The 16,418-nt window shown below is 36.4% G+C and overlaps 1 protein-coding gene across 10 annotated transcripts in view; it reads right to left on the reverse strand.

Annotated features, from left to right (window-relative positions):
• The window catches only part of LOC132702143 (solute carrier family 35 member F3), a 53,115-nt gene that overhangs the window by 9,196 nt on the left and 27,501 nt on the right, over nucleotides 1-16,418 (reverse strand). For 5 of the 10 annotated variants that reach the window (XM_060670595.1, XM_060670594.1, XM_060670598.1 and 2 more), the window contains exons 3-10: nucleotides 15,186-15,353; nucleotides 14,966-15,134; nucleotides 14,697-14,875; nucleotides 14,495-14,638; nucleotides 11,786-11,960; nucleotides 4,901-4,990; nucleotides 4,716-4,845; nucleotides 1,436-1,465 (exon numbers count right to left, since the gene is read on the reverse strand). In XM_060670595.1, the coding sequence (XP_060526578.1) occupies nucleotides 1,436-1,465; nucleotides 4,716-4,845; nucleotides 4,901-4,990; nucleotides 11,786-11,960; nucleotides 14,495-14,638; nucleotides 14,697-14,875; nucleotides 14,966-15,134; nucleotides 15,186-15,353 (1,085 nt within the window). Of the gene's footprint in view, nucleotides 1-5; nucleotides 1,466-3,672; nucleotides 3,701-4,715; nucleotides 4,846-4,900; nucleotides 4,991-11,785; nucleotides 11,961-14,494; nucleotides 14,639-14,696; nucleotides 14,876-14,965; nucleotides 15,135-15,185; nucleotides 15,354-16,418 lie in introns of those variants that run through there. The other 5 variants (XR_009618855.1, XM_060670602.1, XM_060670596.1 and 2 more) reach the window with 2 other exon arrangements.

Below are 16,418 nucleotides of genomic sequence, written 5' to 3' on the forward strand. Positions count from 1 at the left end.
AAAAAAATCGAAAACACGTGTTACTATCGGTCTAAACTCTAGCCTAGAAGGTTTGGAAATGAATTCGCTACGTATCTACACCAAGTATGGATGACCTGAGTGTCTGGTGGTATGCGTATGTATATGAATTCCTTTAAGAGCGGTTTATAAAATTCCTAAACATCGACGGCATTATTTTTGTGATAAATTGCGACTCCTGCGAGTTATTTATATAGTTTCGTATTTGAGCATATTCAATGGCGATCAACTAAAACCAAACATGTAGAAGGCATACAGCACATACGAGGTAACGTAGACGCAAGTCTGGTATAATGAAAGAACCGAACTCAAGAGTTAGCGAGACCCTATTTTGTAGTGAAACTTTTAAAAAAAGGATGCCGCAATTTATTGTTTAATAGTCAAAACAAAAAGCGATGGCTAGAGTCCTTTGGGATTGTGGAAGAATTCTTTTCGTTGATGGGAGTGCATAAGATGTCAAACGTGTAATACTCACACTCAGCAACTGCTCCTAATTTGGAGTGTGTATATAAGAATTGAGATTTAGTCTCTCTACTCATCTATAGGTGGCAGCACAGTTGAGATTTTGCTTTATGTAGTATGAACTCATAGGTATACAGGATGTCTTAACGACTAAGAAACTCAGGCATGAAATTCTGTAACTTCCGAATTTTATTCAATAAATTATAATATTAATTACTAATTTTATTATCGCTTTCCAAAGAACTTTTCGGATATTGTTATTCGATGCAGGTAAAAATGGATGTAAGACTGCAGTGAAGACTCAAGTGAAATACCACCTTATCAATTCTTGAAAGGGGCTCGCAAATGTAGCACTTAATCTCCAGCAGCTGAAGAGGCAAAATACGTGACCATGTCTAAAGAGCCTATTGCGTTCAAATAATAGGTGGATGGACAAACTATGAAGCCGGAAATGGGGCTCAATTACCTTGTCACTGAAATAGTTTTAGGTGTGCGTAACACAAAACAACAGTAATATAATAATTTTGACCTACACATGAGGAATAAAAATGAAAAAATAACTAGATGGATTTCACTCCTATTAGATAGAGGAAGAAAAACCAGGATTTGGATAAAATGAAAGAAGAAACAGGCCTGAAACCCAGGTGCTTTCGAAGCGAAAAGGATTTCAACGGAAATGTATTGTAAATGGACGTGGCAAGAATGTGATTAAAAGCTAAGGCTATCTTTGAAATTTGGTAGACGGTAGACGACAAAGTGTTTCATTGGAGGAAACTTTTGCGAAGCACGATTGTGTTTGATTGTGCGAGTGTTACGTAGGCGAGTTAGTTTTCTGTATCCAAAGCGTACAGATATCGTAAGTATACAATTTACCATACCAGTTCTCAAGAAAAATACTCGGAACATACACACCTTTCCATGCAAATTAACCTATGGCACCAAGAATCGGACTTACCTCGCACTGTGCGTCAACATGATGATACTTCTGCAAATAAGAACATATTGTAGCGTATTTTGTAGGAGCACACAAAACTTAGCACTACAAAATTTAATTTTTTAATTTTTAAATTACTTGTAGAGGAAGCGGTAACTAAATAGCTTGGAACTGGTTCAAATGATATTTTAAAAATTTGGGTCATTGTCACTGTTTCAAAACTCAAATGGTATGGAGTTTAACACATTGTATTCAAATTAACTGATCAATGCCAAACAAAGCAATAATAAAGTAACAACAGCTCACTTGATTTTTTTTCTAGTAATTTTTTTTATCTTGTTAGGCATTAGATTATATTTCTTATTTGTTTCTAGTAAACTCGTCAACAAAAATTTAGTTTTTTCCATGTAAATGTAATTAAGAAGAATGATAAAGTGTGTTTTTATCATAGTAATACGAAATATTTTATGGTTCTATCTATTCTCTTGTGTAATGATTGGTTTTTGACCCAACGTTTACAAACTACCCCATATTCCAAACAAGAGATCACCCGCTTACATATTTCGCATTTGTCTTTTAACACTTTTTTCGATGTATAGAATTTTACGTTGGTATTCAAGTGTTCAAGATGGCGACCGATTTAACAGCTGTCAAGTGATTTATTCTCAGTTTGGTTTGGCAATTCATCATGAATAGACTCACGCCTGAACAACGCTTGCAAATAGTGCAATTTTATTTCGAAAATAATGGTTCTGTGCGGAATACGTATCGCGCACTACGTCCATTTTATCGTCGGCAAAATCGTCCATCAGAGCAGTTAATTCGATTAACCATGGAACGTTTTCGCACCACGTTTACTCTTATTGATAACTAGCATCCCCAGAGACGCCGGACGGTGCGTACAGAAGAAGCTATTGCTGCTGTAGAGCGTAGCATTTAGGAAGACTCGAATGAGTCCATCCGCCATCGAGCACAGGAATTGGATCTGTGTCCATCCACTTTATGGAAGATTTTGCGGAAGGATCTTGGTTTACGTGCTTAAAAAATCCAACTCGTGCAAGAATTGAAGCCAAACGATCATCAAGTAAGGCGTAGATTCGTCGAATGGGCCCAAAACGAGATTGCCGTTGTTCCCGATTTTCATAAGCGAATTTTGTTTAGCGATGAAGCGCACTTCTGGTTGAATGGATACTTCAACAAACAAAACTGCCGCATTTGGAGCGAAGCTAATCCTCAAGTGTATGTCGAAACACCGTTACATCCAGAAAAACTGACTGTTTGGTGCGCTTTATGGGCTGGTGGAATCATTGGTCCGTACTTCTTCAAAAACGATGATGGCCAGAACGTTACAGTCAATAGTGATCGGTATAGAACTATGATTACTAACTCTTTCATTACTGAATTGAATAACCATGATGTCCAGGAGATGTAGTTTCAACAAGACGCCGCAACATGTCACACAGCTCGTGCCACAACCGATTTATTGAAAGACACGTTTGGTGATCGCCTAATTTCACGTCTTGGACCTGTGAATTGGCCTTCAAGATCGTGTGATTTAACACCGCTAGACTACTTTCTGTGGGGCTATGTAAAGTCATTGGTCTATGCGGATAAGCCACAAACGCTTGACCATTTGGAAGACAACATTCACCGTGTTATTGCCGATATACGGCCACAAATGTTGGAAAAATCATCGAAAATTGGACGTCCAGATTGGACTACATCCGCGCCAGCCGTGGCGGTGATATGCCAGAAATCATATTTAAAATGTAATGCTACAAGATTTTCTTTCGGATAAATAAAATTCATGTCAATCGAATAATCCATCGTTGTTTTATTGCAACTTAAAGTTCTATACATTCGAAAAAACACCCCTTATATATTTTAAAAATCACACAGACTGACTTGAACCGGTTCCAAATGCGTTAGTCCACTGTTATTTAAGGTACTTTAAATACCATAGACAGCTAGCAATACAATTTTTAAATACATATATGGATACAACACTCTCTCAATGAATAGTGCATCCGGCATGTTTTTTATAGTAATTAAAATTGGTGCATTTGGTGCTTTAACAGTTCTATGTGGATACTTTTTCAGTGAACTAGAAAGCGGAAGCATGAAACTGATCGACGACGAATGTAAACCCAGTAAAACCTTTACACGTTCGGGAGCTCAGTTTTATTGGCGCCGCATTAAAAACGAATATCTAAGCGTTTACAAGCCGCGTTTTAAGGTTCTAGCTGATAAAAACCAACCTTGCCGTTGAAGAAACGAGTGGTTGCTCTGTAACGAAACATCAGTACCAGTTTAAAACAATTAAGACTGACTTAAATTTTGCGATTTGATTCGGAAATCGTTTGACTGCCGCGGTTTACAACCTCTTACACACGAGGGTCAATGAATGGTTGACTTAACTTCTAAGCTAGCTTGTAGTTTACTTAGATTGTGTGCTAAGTAAATGTCAATTATTGTTCCATTAAAACATGTATAAAAGAAAAGACAAAAATTGAAAATGAATCCAGTACAACTGTCTACCACATTAATTCACTTTCGAATATTTTTAAAACATTACGCTGCCAAAACTTTTTTGTAATTTGCTATATTGCTCGTTTATTATTGATTGACGTTTTGTCATTGTTATCTATATTGGGAACTTCTATGACCGACAACTGATTATCTGCTTTACTATTCACAAATTCTGCATCGGAGGAATCAAGAAGATTTATAAATAGTATTACGGTGGCCTGTGCAGGTTTCTTTGAAAGATTATGTGGATGTTCTCAAATCAAGCATTATGACACCACTCTTAGTAACTAGAGCATTAAATCTTCTGAACTTTGAATCACTGATGCCTATTTGTATTTATCTGCTCTTCACCTCATTTCATTTATCTTGGGTTTGAATAGATATTTCGCAGAAAGTCTCAAATTTCCATAGGAGATACGTGAGCTAAGAAATGAAATATTTATATAACTTAATTTTATTTTGTTCAGGTTTCTCGTTTTTAAAACGAAAATATTTTAGACCCTTTGGTGTATCCTCTAGATACTTTTAATAGGCAATCCACTGAGCGGTCATAAATGCAGCAGTGCAAACATGAAGGTCGAAATAATGAAACTATTTACATCTGGATAGCAAAGACTAAATTGAACGTAATCTAACTCTGGTGCTCTTGGTACCATAACTATGGCAGCTCACGTGTTCAGGCGTCTACAGAAACATAGTCGGTGACTTACAGATAAACAGTTTAATTATTTAAAGTGGTTAAAAAGTATTATGTTCGATGTATCTATCGTACCTAAGCAGTCTGGTGATGTAATCGGGCCAGTTGTCGGGAAACATGACCAAGAAAAATCCAACCGCTATCAAAATCAACCCGGCAAGCTTCATGCCTTCGAACTGAGCACCGTAGAGGACCACGTCCAACGCTGAAACATTGCTCATTGTAACAGTGGAGCAGACCAAAGCAACGGAAACTCTTACCAGCTGAAACCGGCACTGCCGTGATCAGTCCTAGGGTGATGAACAAATCGTAGGTGAGTGCGACGCTGAAATTTCCCAACAGGTTGGCCACTGCAATGGAATGGGTTATTTGGTTAAACTTTAATGACAGTTAACTACACCTTGGTGTTTCGTGGTTCACATAAATTTAATGTAGTTTTCAATAACATTTTTGGCGCCTAATGGACAAATTCTGCTAGCAGATAACAGGGATCTGTGACGTATTGGTGTGTGCTTAAGTACATATAGCAACCGTCTAGCGGCTATGAAGTTCTGGGCTAGGTGATTTACATCTACAGATATTTATTTGTATTGTAATATCACCAAATAAAAATTTAGATCTCAATTTGAATACATTCTGCATTAACAAGTGCGGAAAAAAATCGACCCTGTCTGTCCTATTCAATGAGCATGGTTGTGAAAATAGTATCGAAATACCTTGTGACATATATCCAAGAAAACTGTCAAATGGCAGCTCTATGCAGGCATACCTTAACCTTAAAGTTCATCAAATACCAATTTTAAAATATGATCTTGTGTACTTTTAATTTGGTTAGACTCCTATACACAAATACACATTATAAAAAATGAAACACTATAAGCTTTCCGAGATTTTTGTAACCTCCTCCGGCATTTTCCTCATTCACTACTTAAGTATGGGCCCTCATTTTTTCGGTGTATTAGCACCTACGCTGAGTGATTTGCATTGAATGTTGAAAGCTTTTTCCATATTTCCGGAAGCAACAAAAACAACTTCAATTTTGAAAATGGAACAGAAAAACGATTATTAAATATTATTATCTCAACAACTTAATGACGTCCTTCTATATGAAAAAAATGTTATACCAGAAATATAGTGCTTTTACAAACGATCCTGTGATCAACTTTGCCCACTCTTTAGTACTCCAAAACTCCAGCCCCGTATAGAAAACCCTGCCGAGCAGACTCTTACCGGTACCCATTTCAGAACCGTCCTAGGAATTTATCTACCTACAATAACAAGTGGGATATTTTCAATCTTTTTCGCCGAGTAATCCTTGAAACACATGCATAAAGAAACTAATACAAAGTAACAATTTATTACGATCTATTTCATTACATTTCTACATAGTATCATTATTAATATACAAAATATTAAATATAATAATAATAATGTAGTATCAGTCACTTAAAAAATCGACACTGTCGCTACTGTCGTCACCTAGTTCAATGATCAACTCCGTCACTAATCGTTTTCGATAAATATTTTCTTCTTTGATTACTCGTTTTTCACAGTTAGACCAGTTTTGTACTAATATTTGAGCTACTTCTTGTCGAATTGCATTTATCGTACTATCCCTAAATTTTGGTGCAGTGTTATTTCCTCTTAAATGCGCTTTCAACTCAGACCAAATCATCTCGATCTGTTTAAATATAGAATGATACGGGGATAGTCTCAAGATTTCATGCCCGTTTTGTTGTGGTATCGAATCGATTTTGGAGTCTTTAATAAAATGTTTTATTTTTAATAAACCCAGAAGTTGTTTTCTCGTGTAGCTCTCATGAAAACATAAATCGTTTTCGTATAGAAATTCTTTAATTTCTTCTTTATTTAAAGAAGTATTTCGAATTTTTCTAATTCATACTGAATGACAACACAATAATAGTATTTGGCGATAATTTTTTCAAACCACTTCTCAAATATTTCCGGTGGTCATCCACACTTGAATCTTTGACGTTTTTCGCAGACAAAAATAAGGCATCTTCCACCCAGCCATTTTTGGACCCAGCATGAAGAATTATTATGCGTTTTCCATGTGAAGGCGACACGTCTATTACACACTTGTTACTGTTGTCACACCATCCCTTTTTTACTGTATCGTGAGTGTCGAACCATGTTTCGTTTAAATGCCATTGCCACCATTGGCCTATTTTGCTATCGAAATTGCATTTAAATAATCTACGCTTTTTAACGTTTTATTGTCATTTGTATGGAACCGAAATTCCATTTTCTTTAAAAAGGTACGCAACGACTCTTTGGCATAACTAATGTTTAAGCCTGTCAGTACCTTTTTATGTAGTTCTTCTAGAGTTAAAACACTATTTACTTTATAAGTGTCGTAGATTATACGTATAATTAGATCTCCATGTTGCTCATTAAAAACTCGCGAAGTAACAGCATCTTCTCTCACGCTTCTACTTCCCAATCTGAATTTTGTATAACTTTGTAGATATTCAAAACAATTTTTTTAGCATCCGAAGACAAAATGGATACCTTTTTTTATTTTCTGAGGTAGTTTGTCTTCTAAATTGTCATTAGGTTCGACTGCCATCTCCATTTCGTCTTCAAATTCTGAGTTGGTTGCCATGTCTTCTTCTAGCAGGGGAACATCTGATTCATTCCACTGTCACCACATTTTAAAGTGTTATAAAAAAGGAACCTTCAAAAAATGTTTAATTGTAAGATTCTAATGTTTATCTGTATTCTTATGACGTACCTTTATGTACCGTGAATGTGATCTATAGTCTTAAAAAAGACAAAACGAAGAACTATGTAAAAGACACAAAAATACAAGAAGAAGAATGAAGAAAATAGACAGGCACACACGACAATAATGATTATTTTCAAACTTACCTGTACGAGAAATAGAGTACAGGTATTTACCCTTACCGTTTGAACTATTCAGTGAAAACAGTCTCGCAGGGTCAAAGCTCGAAAGTCAGGTACATATATACGTACTTACTTCGACTTATTCGAAAATACCCCGCGGCATCAATGCTCAATCAAATATAAAACGGTCTGTTTACGTTTGAAATGAAAATTACGGTCCATATCAGGCAAAGCCTACTTAGTGCAAAATAAACGTCTGTTTGGGTGGGTTTTACCACTGTCCAGCGAAGCTCTGTTAAGGTACTGTAAAATACTTAAAATGTCAACGCAATAAATGCACTATATTTTTGGTCGTATTACACTTGGCGATAATTTTGATAATATTATTTGGGATTCACAGTATTTTTTTTAAAACCTCAACTATTTGAAATATATTGGACGTCGTACAAAACTGTTATAAAATTCAAGGTTTCCTATAAAACCATTAAAAAATATTATTTTACTTTATAACAAAACCCTGCGAAAAGTGTTAACTGGGACATAACTTTCAGGAATTACGAGGTATTAATAATCTTATAAATCTTAAAAGTCTTCGACGTGGGGAACTGATCGGTGAATAGAGTTTTCCATCATTGTCACGATGTTTGTCCAAAAAGGCGACGTATTCAAACATTTTAGAATGATTGCGTTTTGCGATGGAAGCCAAGTCGTAAACATGGCTGCCAAGGTATCTCGGTTTGCGATGGAGGGTATTTGATAAAAGTTTCGTCAAACTTTATCCGGAAATATCGATCCATCTCGTAAACTTTTGCGAGGTACGAGAGAATATTTCTTGTAAAGTTGCGCGATATTTCTACACAAACATAAATAAAGTTACGGAAAAGCATGAAGCGTGAACCTGATACGCAGAATTTTTGACAGGACTCCTTTCAATTTAATCAACAAATTACAGCGTTTTCAAAAAGTAAAGTCTTAGATTCATATCGAAATCTAATATTTGAATGTGACCGAGTCAAATCTCAGTAGATTTGATGGTTTCCAAAATGATGCTTGAAGACCAGGGAATTAGTTCATCTAGTAGGGATGAATTTTTATTCTTAGAGGAGTGTGTTTTTTTCGTTAATTTTTTTGTTCAAATAAATACTTTGGTGTCTGTTAAGCCTTCTTAGATGCAAAAATTATTGCATTTAGTTATTACTCATCTTAAGCACGTTGCAAAAAGAAATGTTCAAAATTCAAAAAGTTATTGAGGTTTTATAAATTACGAAACCTGAAATTCAGTTGATAATCAGATCAGATAAGAGAAATGCAGTCCTAGACTTGATTGGGACTAGCTTAGGTGCGCCTGAAGATGGTAAACTAGTCGAAACGTTGTGATGGTAACCAAAGACATCCTGTAGAATTTTCTTAGACAGAAGAAAGCGATAGGTTTGGTCCGATCAATTGCGGTGTTCTTTTTCTTTATGATGTTTATGTTTATGTTATCTGTCAAAGTGTGTTCTCTTAATTTGTTTGATAATTTTCCAACTGTTTTTCATATGTCTTTACCACAGCGGCACAGTATACTATAAATACCCGCTCCGATTTTTGATAGGTCACCTTCTGAACTTACGGAAGTGCTACAATAGTAGCACTGGCTAGAAATGCTAGATTTTGCACGCTAAACTTATGTCTGGTGGCTACATAAATTATATTTATCAGCCCTAAAATGCTGCAATATACAAAAGATCTTATGATATACTTCCCTCTTTCTCAAGTCGCTTTTTTACATTAAACTTAAAGGCGAAATTTAGCTATAAATGTTACCATTAGCCTCTAAAAAGTTTATAAAATATCTACAGGGTGATTCACGGTGTTTTTTTTGCCCCGTAACTAATTTCTGTTTTTCTTATAATACCTCCATATCCCTATATTTAGCGGGTTTCTTTTAGATCTTTATTACATCCGCATTTGCATCCCCGACGAGCTAAAATTTTAGCTAAAGGTCTCGTGCAATAGTTTTATGTAGAGAAATTCTCTCAGGAAACAAAAATAATAAAACATTTTTGCATATATTTTATTCCGGAATTTTCAAAAGACATTGTTCATATATCTAAGTATTAAGGACATCTAAGTAAACGCAAATTCTAACTGAAATATTTGCTTAGGTGGTCATGAAATTGTCAATCAATTCGATCGAAAATTTGGAAAAATTGATAGTTAATGGATTATTACTAATAGCCATATTGTAAAATTCTCCGAAATGATCTGTTAATATAAAGTTTTGACGAATTTATTTATGTAGAAATTTGTGCACAATAAGTAGTAAAATATTTGCAATAAATTTTCGTATTCTCGTAAAAACAATTTTCTGTAAAAGTTGACGTCAATACTAAGAATTTTTAATTGTCTTCCGACTTAGTGCACTCGTTAACCGGCTTCAGATATAAGCTCGGTCAACTGGTTTGCGAAATATTGGCTAAGGAAAAATGGTGGGTATCGTTTTTCACCAGTAAATCCAAAACGGTTAATCTGACTACTGTCAAAATGTGATATTGTTAAAACAAGTACGAGAGCGTGTATAACATGTTTCAATCGTCTTTTGTTACGCCGCCATCCGCCCTATTGGATTTTTGATTTTTTAGGAAGACGTTAAAATTTCCAGTTCAGTGATGTCTCATAAGTGCACAATTGTATATTATGCAATATATATGTGGAAATAGTATATTATGCAACAAGTGCGGTAAACGGCATTTGACTCACGAGTTTATTTGGCACGAGCGGAGCGAGCTTTTAATAAACGAGTGAGTTAAAAAGTTTACCGAATGTTGCATACTATACTTTTTCTACAACCGTTAGTTTTGGGGTATATTTTCGCAAAACAACACGAATACATCCAACGACAGGTCCGTCAGAATTGACAAACGTCAAAATTCAAAGCGTGGGAAATATCTCCGAAAACATCCGACTGCTCCCAAATCCGTGCGTTAAAATCCCGGAAATGTCCGAAGTGGCTCGGATTTATGGGAAACGAAACTGACATGGTAAAGTGACGCTTCCCGCATGCTAGATCGGTGGGTAATTAGGTATTTTGCAGACGAGAGTAGAAAAAATATTTTGTCACGCTTCGTATAGTTAGTTCTTAATTATTTTATAAGTAGGTCATGATTTATTTGTCACCTTTTTTCTATCTAAGGAGGGCATGAAAGTTGTGTTTTAATAAGTAGTACGTCTTGCCTCATTAAATTCATAAATGTAACAAACTGTTCAAACCTGTTGAAAATGGCGACAAAAACATTTGACGGCTTTACGACCTACTCCCTGGTTTCGACAGTATGGATGTCCAGCTCTAAACACTATTCAAGTCAGGAAATTTTTAATGCAAGAGTTTGACGGAAGAATGATGTCTATGAATGCCCTGAGGCAAAGAGTTTTGAAAAAACAAGAAACATCAATACAAATACTCTCGATTCAAGTGGGGTTAATTAGATTTTATTTTACATTACTTGTAAATCGTTTCTGTCGCGATTTTCTTTTCCAATTTGTATCACATTTGTAGGTGTGTGTAAATTGAATTTACGGCGACTTTTCTGATTCTTTCTGTTTTTAAAAAACACAGATCGGGGGTTTTCGACGATATTTCACGAACCAATTGACCGATCTTAAATCTGAAGCCGATTATTAAGTTTCCTCTAAAACTTTCCTCTATGGGTATAATATGAGCTAAGATCCTCGTACAGGGAAGCGAATCTTGGACACATTGTATATAATATAAAAAAAATATTTTTGTTTCTCCAGGAATAATCGCACATTAGGTCTTGTCTACACGATTTCTGTATAACCTACAGACAAAATTTCAGCTCTTTATGAATAAAAATATGGACATAATAAAGATTTGATGAGAGAAATGTTTTTTATAAAAAAAAGGGAAAATAATTTATTTCTCAAAACCCGCTAAAGATATTTTATAGGCATAGTAGAGAATAAAGTATACGGGGATATTTTACAAAAATAATAAGAAGTTAATAGCAAAATGGCAAATCAGGGTGGCATTTTTAAAACGTCAAAGTTGATGCTACTTTCTCCAAGAGGCGACAACGTCGCGTCTCCGAAAATATGATTTCGTTTTGGGTCTTGCATTGCATGTCCAAAGTGACTATAATCAACCCCCATACATCTACCGAAAGTGAAATTTTTCAATGGCAACACAACATTCCGTGACTGACCTTGAATGTCAATGAATAACAAAACCTGAAATTTTAACCATCGAAAATTTGTTTACGGTTGCGCGTACTTACCTAGCGAGAGGCAACTCGAACTCAACAATGCGGGCCAAGGCAGTTTCTCCCAGTGGAGCGTTTCAACTCCGGTAAGGAAGAGACCGAGACTTAGAGGCCACAATAGAGCGGCATTGAGCATCCCGATAAGCGAGAAGAAGAGCGCGACTTGCCCGTAAGTCGCTTCTCCGATCACCTGCAATAAGAAGTCGGTCTAATCAGCTCGTCGAGGCGGATTTTTACGTGCGGGTCATCAGCGTTTGGAGAGCAACTCCGGAGATTTAATCAAAGATGCAAATTGAATTATCGTCGATGGAGATTTTCGCGTTTTGTTCCGGAAATAGCCAGGCCATGTCGGAGGAAGCTATTAAGAATTTGTTAGAATTGTAACCATAGTTTTTCCTCTCCGCGAGCGATTGCGTGATTCTGGTAATTTGACTAAACTCCTGACAGTGGAAATGTTGATATTGGTAATTCAAACAACACATAACCTCAACCCACTCATATGTCCTGCTTCTCTTGCGTCTGGTGCTGAAGCTGTGGGATGGCTACGAGCATATGGCATCAAATTGCTGTCCTCCTTTGGAAGGTTGTAGTGAAATGTAATGGGATGCTTAATATCTGTAATGTAGAACTTATTTGACAGAAGTTAGATGTTCAGTGATTCGGCTTGAGATAGTTTGACGGCTCGCTATACAAGAGAGTTGATAACCTATGATTTTTGGGCCGGGTGTGATATTGCATTAAGGAATCTAATTGTTTTAGTTTTCTTCAATAATGGTTCTAATTTTCTATTAACAAGAAAATCTAGGAATGGGAGATTATAATTATTAGTTTCTAATTAATTGGTTGGAAGCTCAAAAAGCTGAAAATATCATCGAACCAAAGACCTATTGATACTAGCCTACTAAAAAGGAATGATGTGAAAGTGAAGCTGTACCAAGACATCAATAAGAACCTGAATAAGTTGAAAAATACCCGTTCGGCAACTCAGAACCAACCTGAAGAAATGTGGCAAAGTTTAAAATCGAATATCATAGAACCTTGCAGGAAGCATCTGAAACCGGAGAAAAGAACAAATCGAAAGGATTGGATGACTGAGGATATATTAGTGCTTATGGAAAAAAGAAGAAACCTGAAAAATACGGACAAACAGAAATATAAGGACTTGCATAAGGACATCAAATATAAATGTCGCCAAGCTAGGGAGGAGTGGATAAAAGAGAAATGGGCCGAAATAGAAAATTTGCAGATACTCCACGACTCTCACAGTTTGCATAAAAAAATAAGAGTGTTTACTGGAACTGCTTGGAAGCAAAAATCATATACTATTACAAATGAAAAGTTAAACATTGTATTGGCTATTAAAGAACAACTGATTCTATGGGAAGACTACATTAAAACCATATTCAAAGATCAAAGAGAGGAAATAACTACCAACACTAATAATGAATCTGGACCAACTATTCTAAAGGAAGAAGTACAAGCAGCAATAAAATCAGCCAAAGATGGGAAAGCACCTGGCCCTGACAACCTACCTGCAGAAGCGCTCAAGTTGATTGACGAACCACACTTAGTTGCTGTAACTTCCCTGTTTAATAAGATCTATGAAACAGGAATAATACCAAAGGAATGGCTCCATTCAACTTTTGTCACAATTTCTAAGAAGCCTAATGCCAAAAAATGTGGGGAACACCGTATGATCAGCCTTATGAGCCACACACTGAAGATCTTTCTCAAAGTCATCCACCGCAGGATTTATAAGAAGCTGGAAGAGGATATAGCAGATACTCAGTTTGGTTTTAGAAATAGTTTCAGCACAAGGGAGGCTTTGTAGGCAAACAAAGCAGGGAAAAATTGTGGGAAGAAGATCTATTGGAAGAAGAAGAATATCCTGGCTTAGAAACCTACGAAAATGGTTTAATGTTACATCATCTGACCTATTTAAAGCCGCAGCTTCCAAAATCAAAATAGCAATGATGATAGCCAACCTCCATGAAGAAGAAGAAGAATTAATTGGTTAAAATTATCTCTGAGGAATTCTTGACCATGAGATCAAATAACAAAAGTATCATTAAAGTATATTTTCCATAATTTTGGTTTTGAATGGGAGGTGTCGGGGGCTTTCTTCTCAAAGCCTTCCATAAAAATATTTACTATCACTGGGGATAATGGAGAACTTATAGGATGGAAACTAACCAAAATATCTTTTGCATCTAATCTAATGGTTTTTAATACAATAAAGTGAAAAGATTTAACAATGCTCGATTCATCAACATCCCACACAGGAGGAATTGAAAAGATTTGTAAACAGTATTACAGTTACAGTAATTTCGAAAACTATTGCTCCTACCGACACCTAATACTACCTTTATAATGTGAAAATGATGAAGGAGCTCATTCATTGTACGAAAAATATAAAACAGGGTTGCACAAAAAGTCGTGTCGTCTTTGAAAGTGAGGAAATTTATGTAGCGGATGGTAGCGTCTCCTACAAATACGAACAAATTAAAATTAGTTAGGAAGTAATGAAAAAGTGACCAAAATTGTAATATAACTTTGACTTTCAAAACTTTTGACTCGGAAATTTTCTATTATGTAAGCCGTCCTCTACGCTTCAACCCAGGCATATACGATTTTTAGTTTCTTAAAGTTTATATGAACATTCTCTACATTAAAACGTCGATTGATTGCATATTATTTCTAATCTAATCTCCACTACGAGTCTACCTTTTTAAACAGCACTTTGTACACTCCCGAGCCAGCAGCTGCAGACGTAGCTAGAACCACACCACCTAGTGTCGGACTGCCGGTGATGCCGTCCATATAAGCTAGCAGCGCAACTCCTGTATCGCAAATTATCACAGCCATGATCTGCGCATAAAACGCGTTAAGAAACGGACGTAAAGGTTTTAATTGTGTCGCTACTTACGCGTATACCGACGAATTGTTCGTGCAGTATAACCCAAGACAAGAGGTAAACGAAAGAAACGTTGGTAGCAAACAGAGCCATGACGTCCGTAGCCAAGAGGATTTTTAACGATAATATATACATGTAGTTCGTGCCCACCCATAACAGACAGAAGAGGCTGCACCTCGTCATGAAACGAACTAGAATGGACAAAATATTGAAGACATACATAAAGGTTGCATAACGTAGCAGGTTACGATTCACACTTTTTCTTTTTCGTATTTCGTTACCTGCAGTAAATCCTTTGTCGCGAAAATCTCTGATGCTCTCCGACAATATGTCGGATATCGACTCGCATCTCTTCATGCTCAACCTACTCAAGAAGTATAGAGGAAAGAAAAGCATTGTCCAGTTTGTCACGAACCATGTGGTAAAAAACGGTGCTTGATAAGATAACGTCTAAAAGGAACATATATACAAACACAAGCGGAATTTTTTTGGTTAGCTTACGTATTTTGTTTGTACTATTGTCATGTTAAAACCGGTAGTGTCGTGGGGGACAAGTATAGGGTCCTCGTCGTCATCCTTTGGCCTTCTGAGGTATAAGTATTTGATACAGTGTGTCGCGCCTACCCAGGACGCGGTTACGCAGATCGTTACCCATACTCCAAAGTAAATCTGAAAAAGGTTTTTTGCATTCGAAACCTTTTAATTAATTATATGAACAGGAAAATTTAATAAAATAAATAATAACAACTAATTTGAAATATTTTCAAATTTGTTAATTTTTTTAATACGAGGTTAATTTTTGTCCGCGCATTGGCTGGAACAAATCGATCGATGAAAAATGAAAGCCGCAGTATACGGTTTGCGCTTCTCAACAGCAGCAACAGTAGCGCGGGGGAAGAGCAGGCGAAGATACTATAATCTCTCCCCATATTTTTATTCCGAACCAATATTATACAATATAAGGGGTATTTTTTTTCGATGTATAGAACTTTAAGTTTCAATGACATGAATTTTATTTATCCGAAAGATAATCTTGTGGCATTACATTTTAAATATGATTTCTGGCATATGACCGCCACGGCTGGCGCGGATGTAGTCCAATCTGGACGTCCAATTTGTGGTCCAAGCGTTTGTGGCTTATCCGCATAGACCAATGACTTTACATAGCCCCACAGAAAGTAGTCTAGCGGTGTTAAATGACAAGATCTTGGAGGCCAATTCACAGGTCCAAAACGTGGAATTAGGCGGTCACCAAACGTGTCTTTCAATAAATCGATTGTGGCACGAGCTGTGTGACATGTTGCGCCGTCCTGTTGAAACCACATCTCCTGGACATCATGGTTATTCAATTCAGCAATGAAAGAGTTAGTAATCATAGCTCTATACCGATCACCATTGACTGTAACGTTCTGGCCATCATCGTTTTTGAAGAAGTACGGACCAATGATTCCACCAGCCCATAAAGCGCAGTCAGGTTTTCTAGATGTAACGGTGTTTCTACATACACTTGAGGATTAGCTTCGCTCCAAATGCGGCAGTTTTGTTTGTTGACGTAGCCATTCAACCAGAAGTGCGCTTCATCGCTAAACAAAATTTGCTTATGAAAATCGGGAACAACGGCAATCTCGTTTTGGGCCCATTCGACGAATCTACGCCTTACTTTCATTCAATTCTTGCACGAGTTGGATTTTGTAAGCACGTAAACCAAGATCCTTCCGCAAAATCTTCCATAAA

Source organism: Cylas formicarius, unplaced genomic scaffold (genome assembly GCF_029955315.1).
Source record: "Cylas formicarius isolate icCylForm1 unplaced genomic scaffold, icCylForm1.1 PGA_scaffold_5__7_contigs__length_24384050, whole genome shotgun sequence".
NCBI classification, from domain to species: Eukaryota; Metazoa; Arthropoda; class Insecta; order Coleoptera; family Brentidae; genus Cylas; species Cylas formicarius.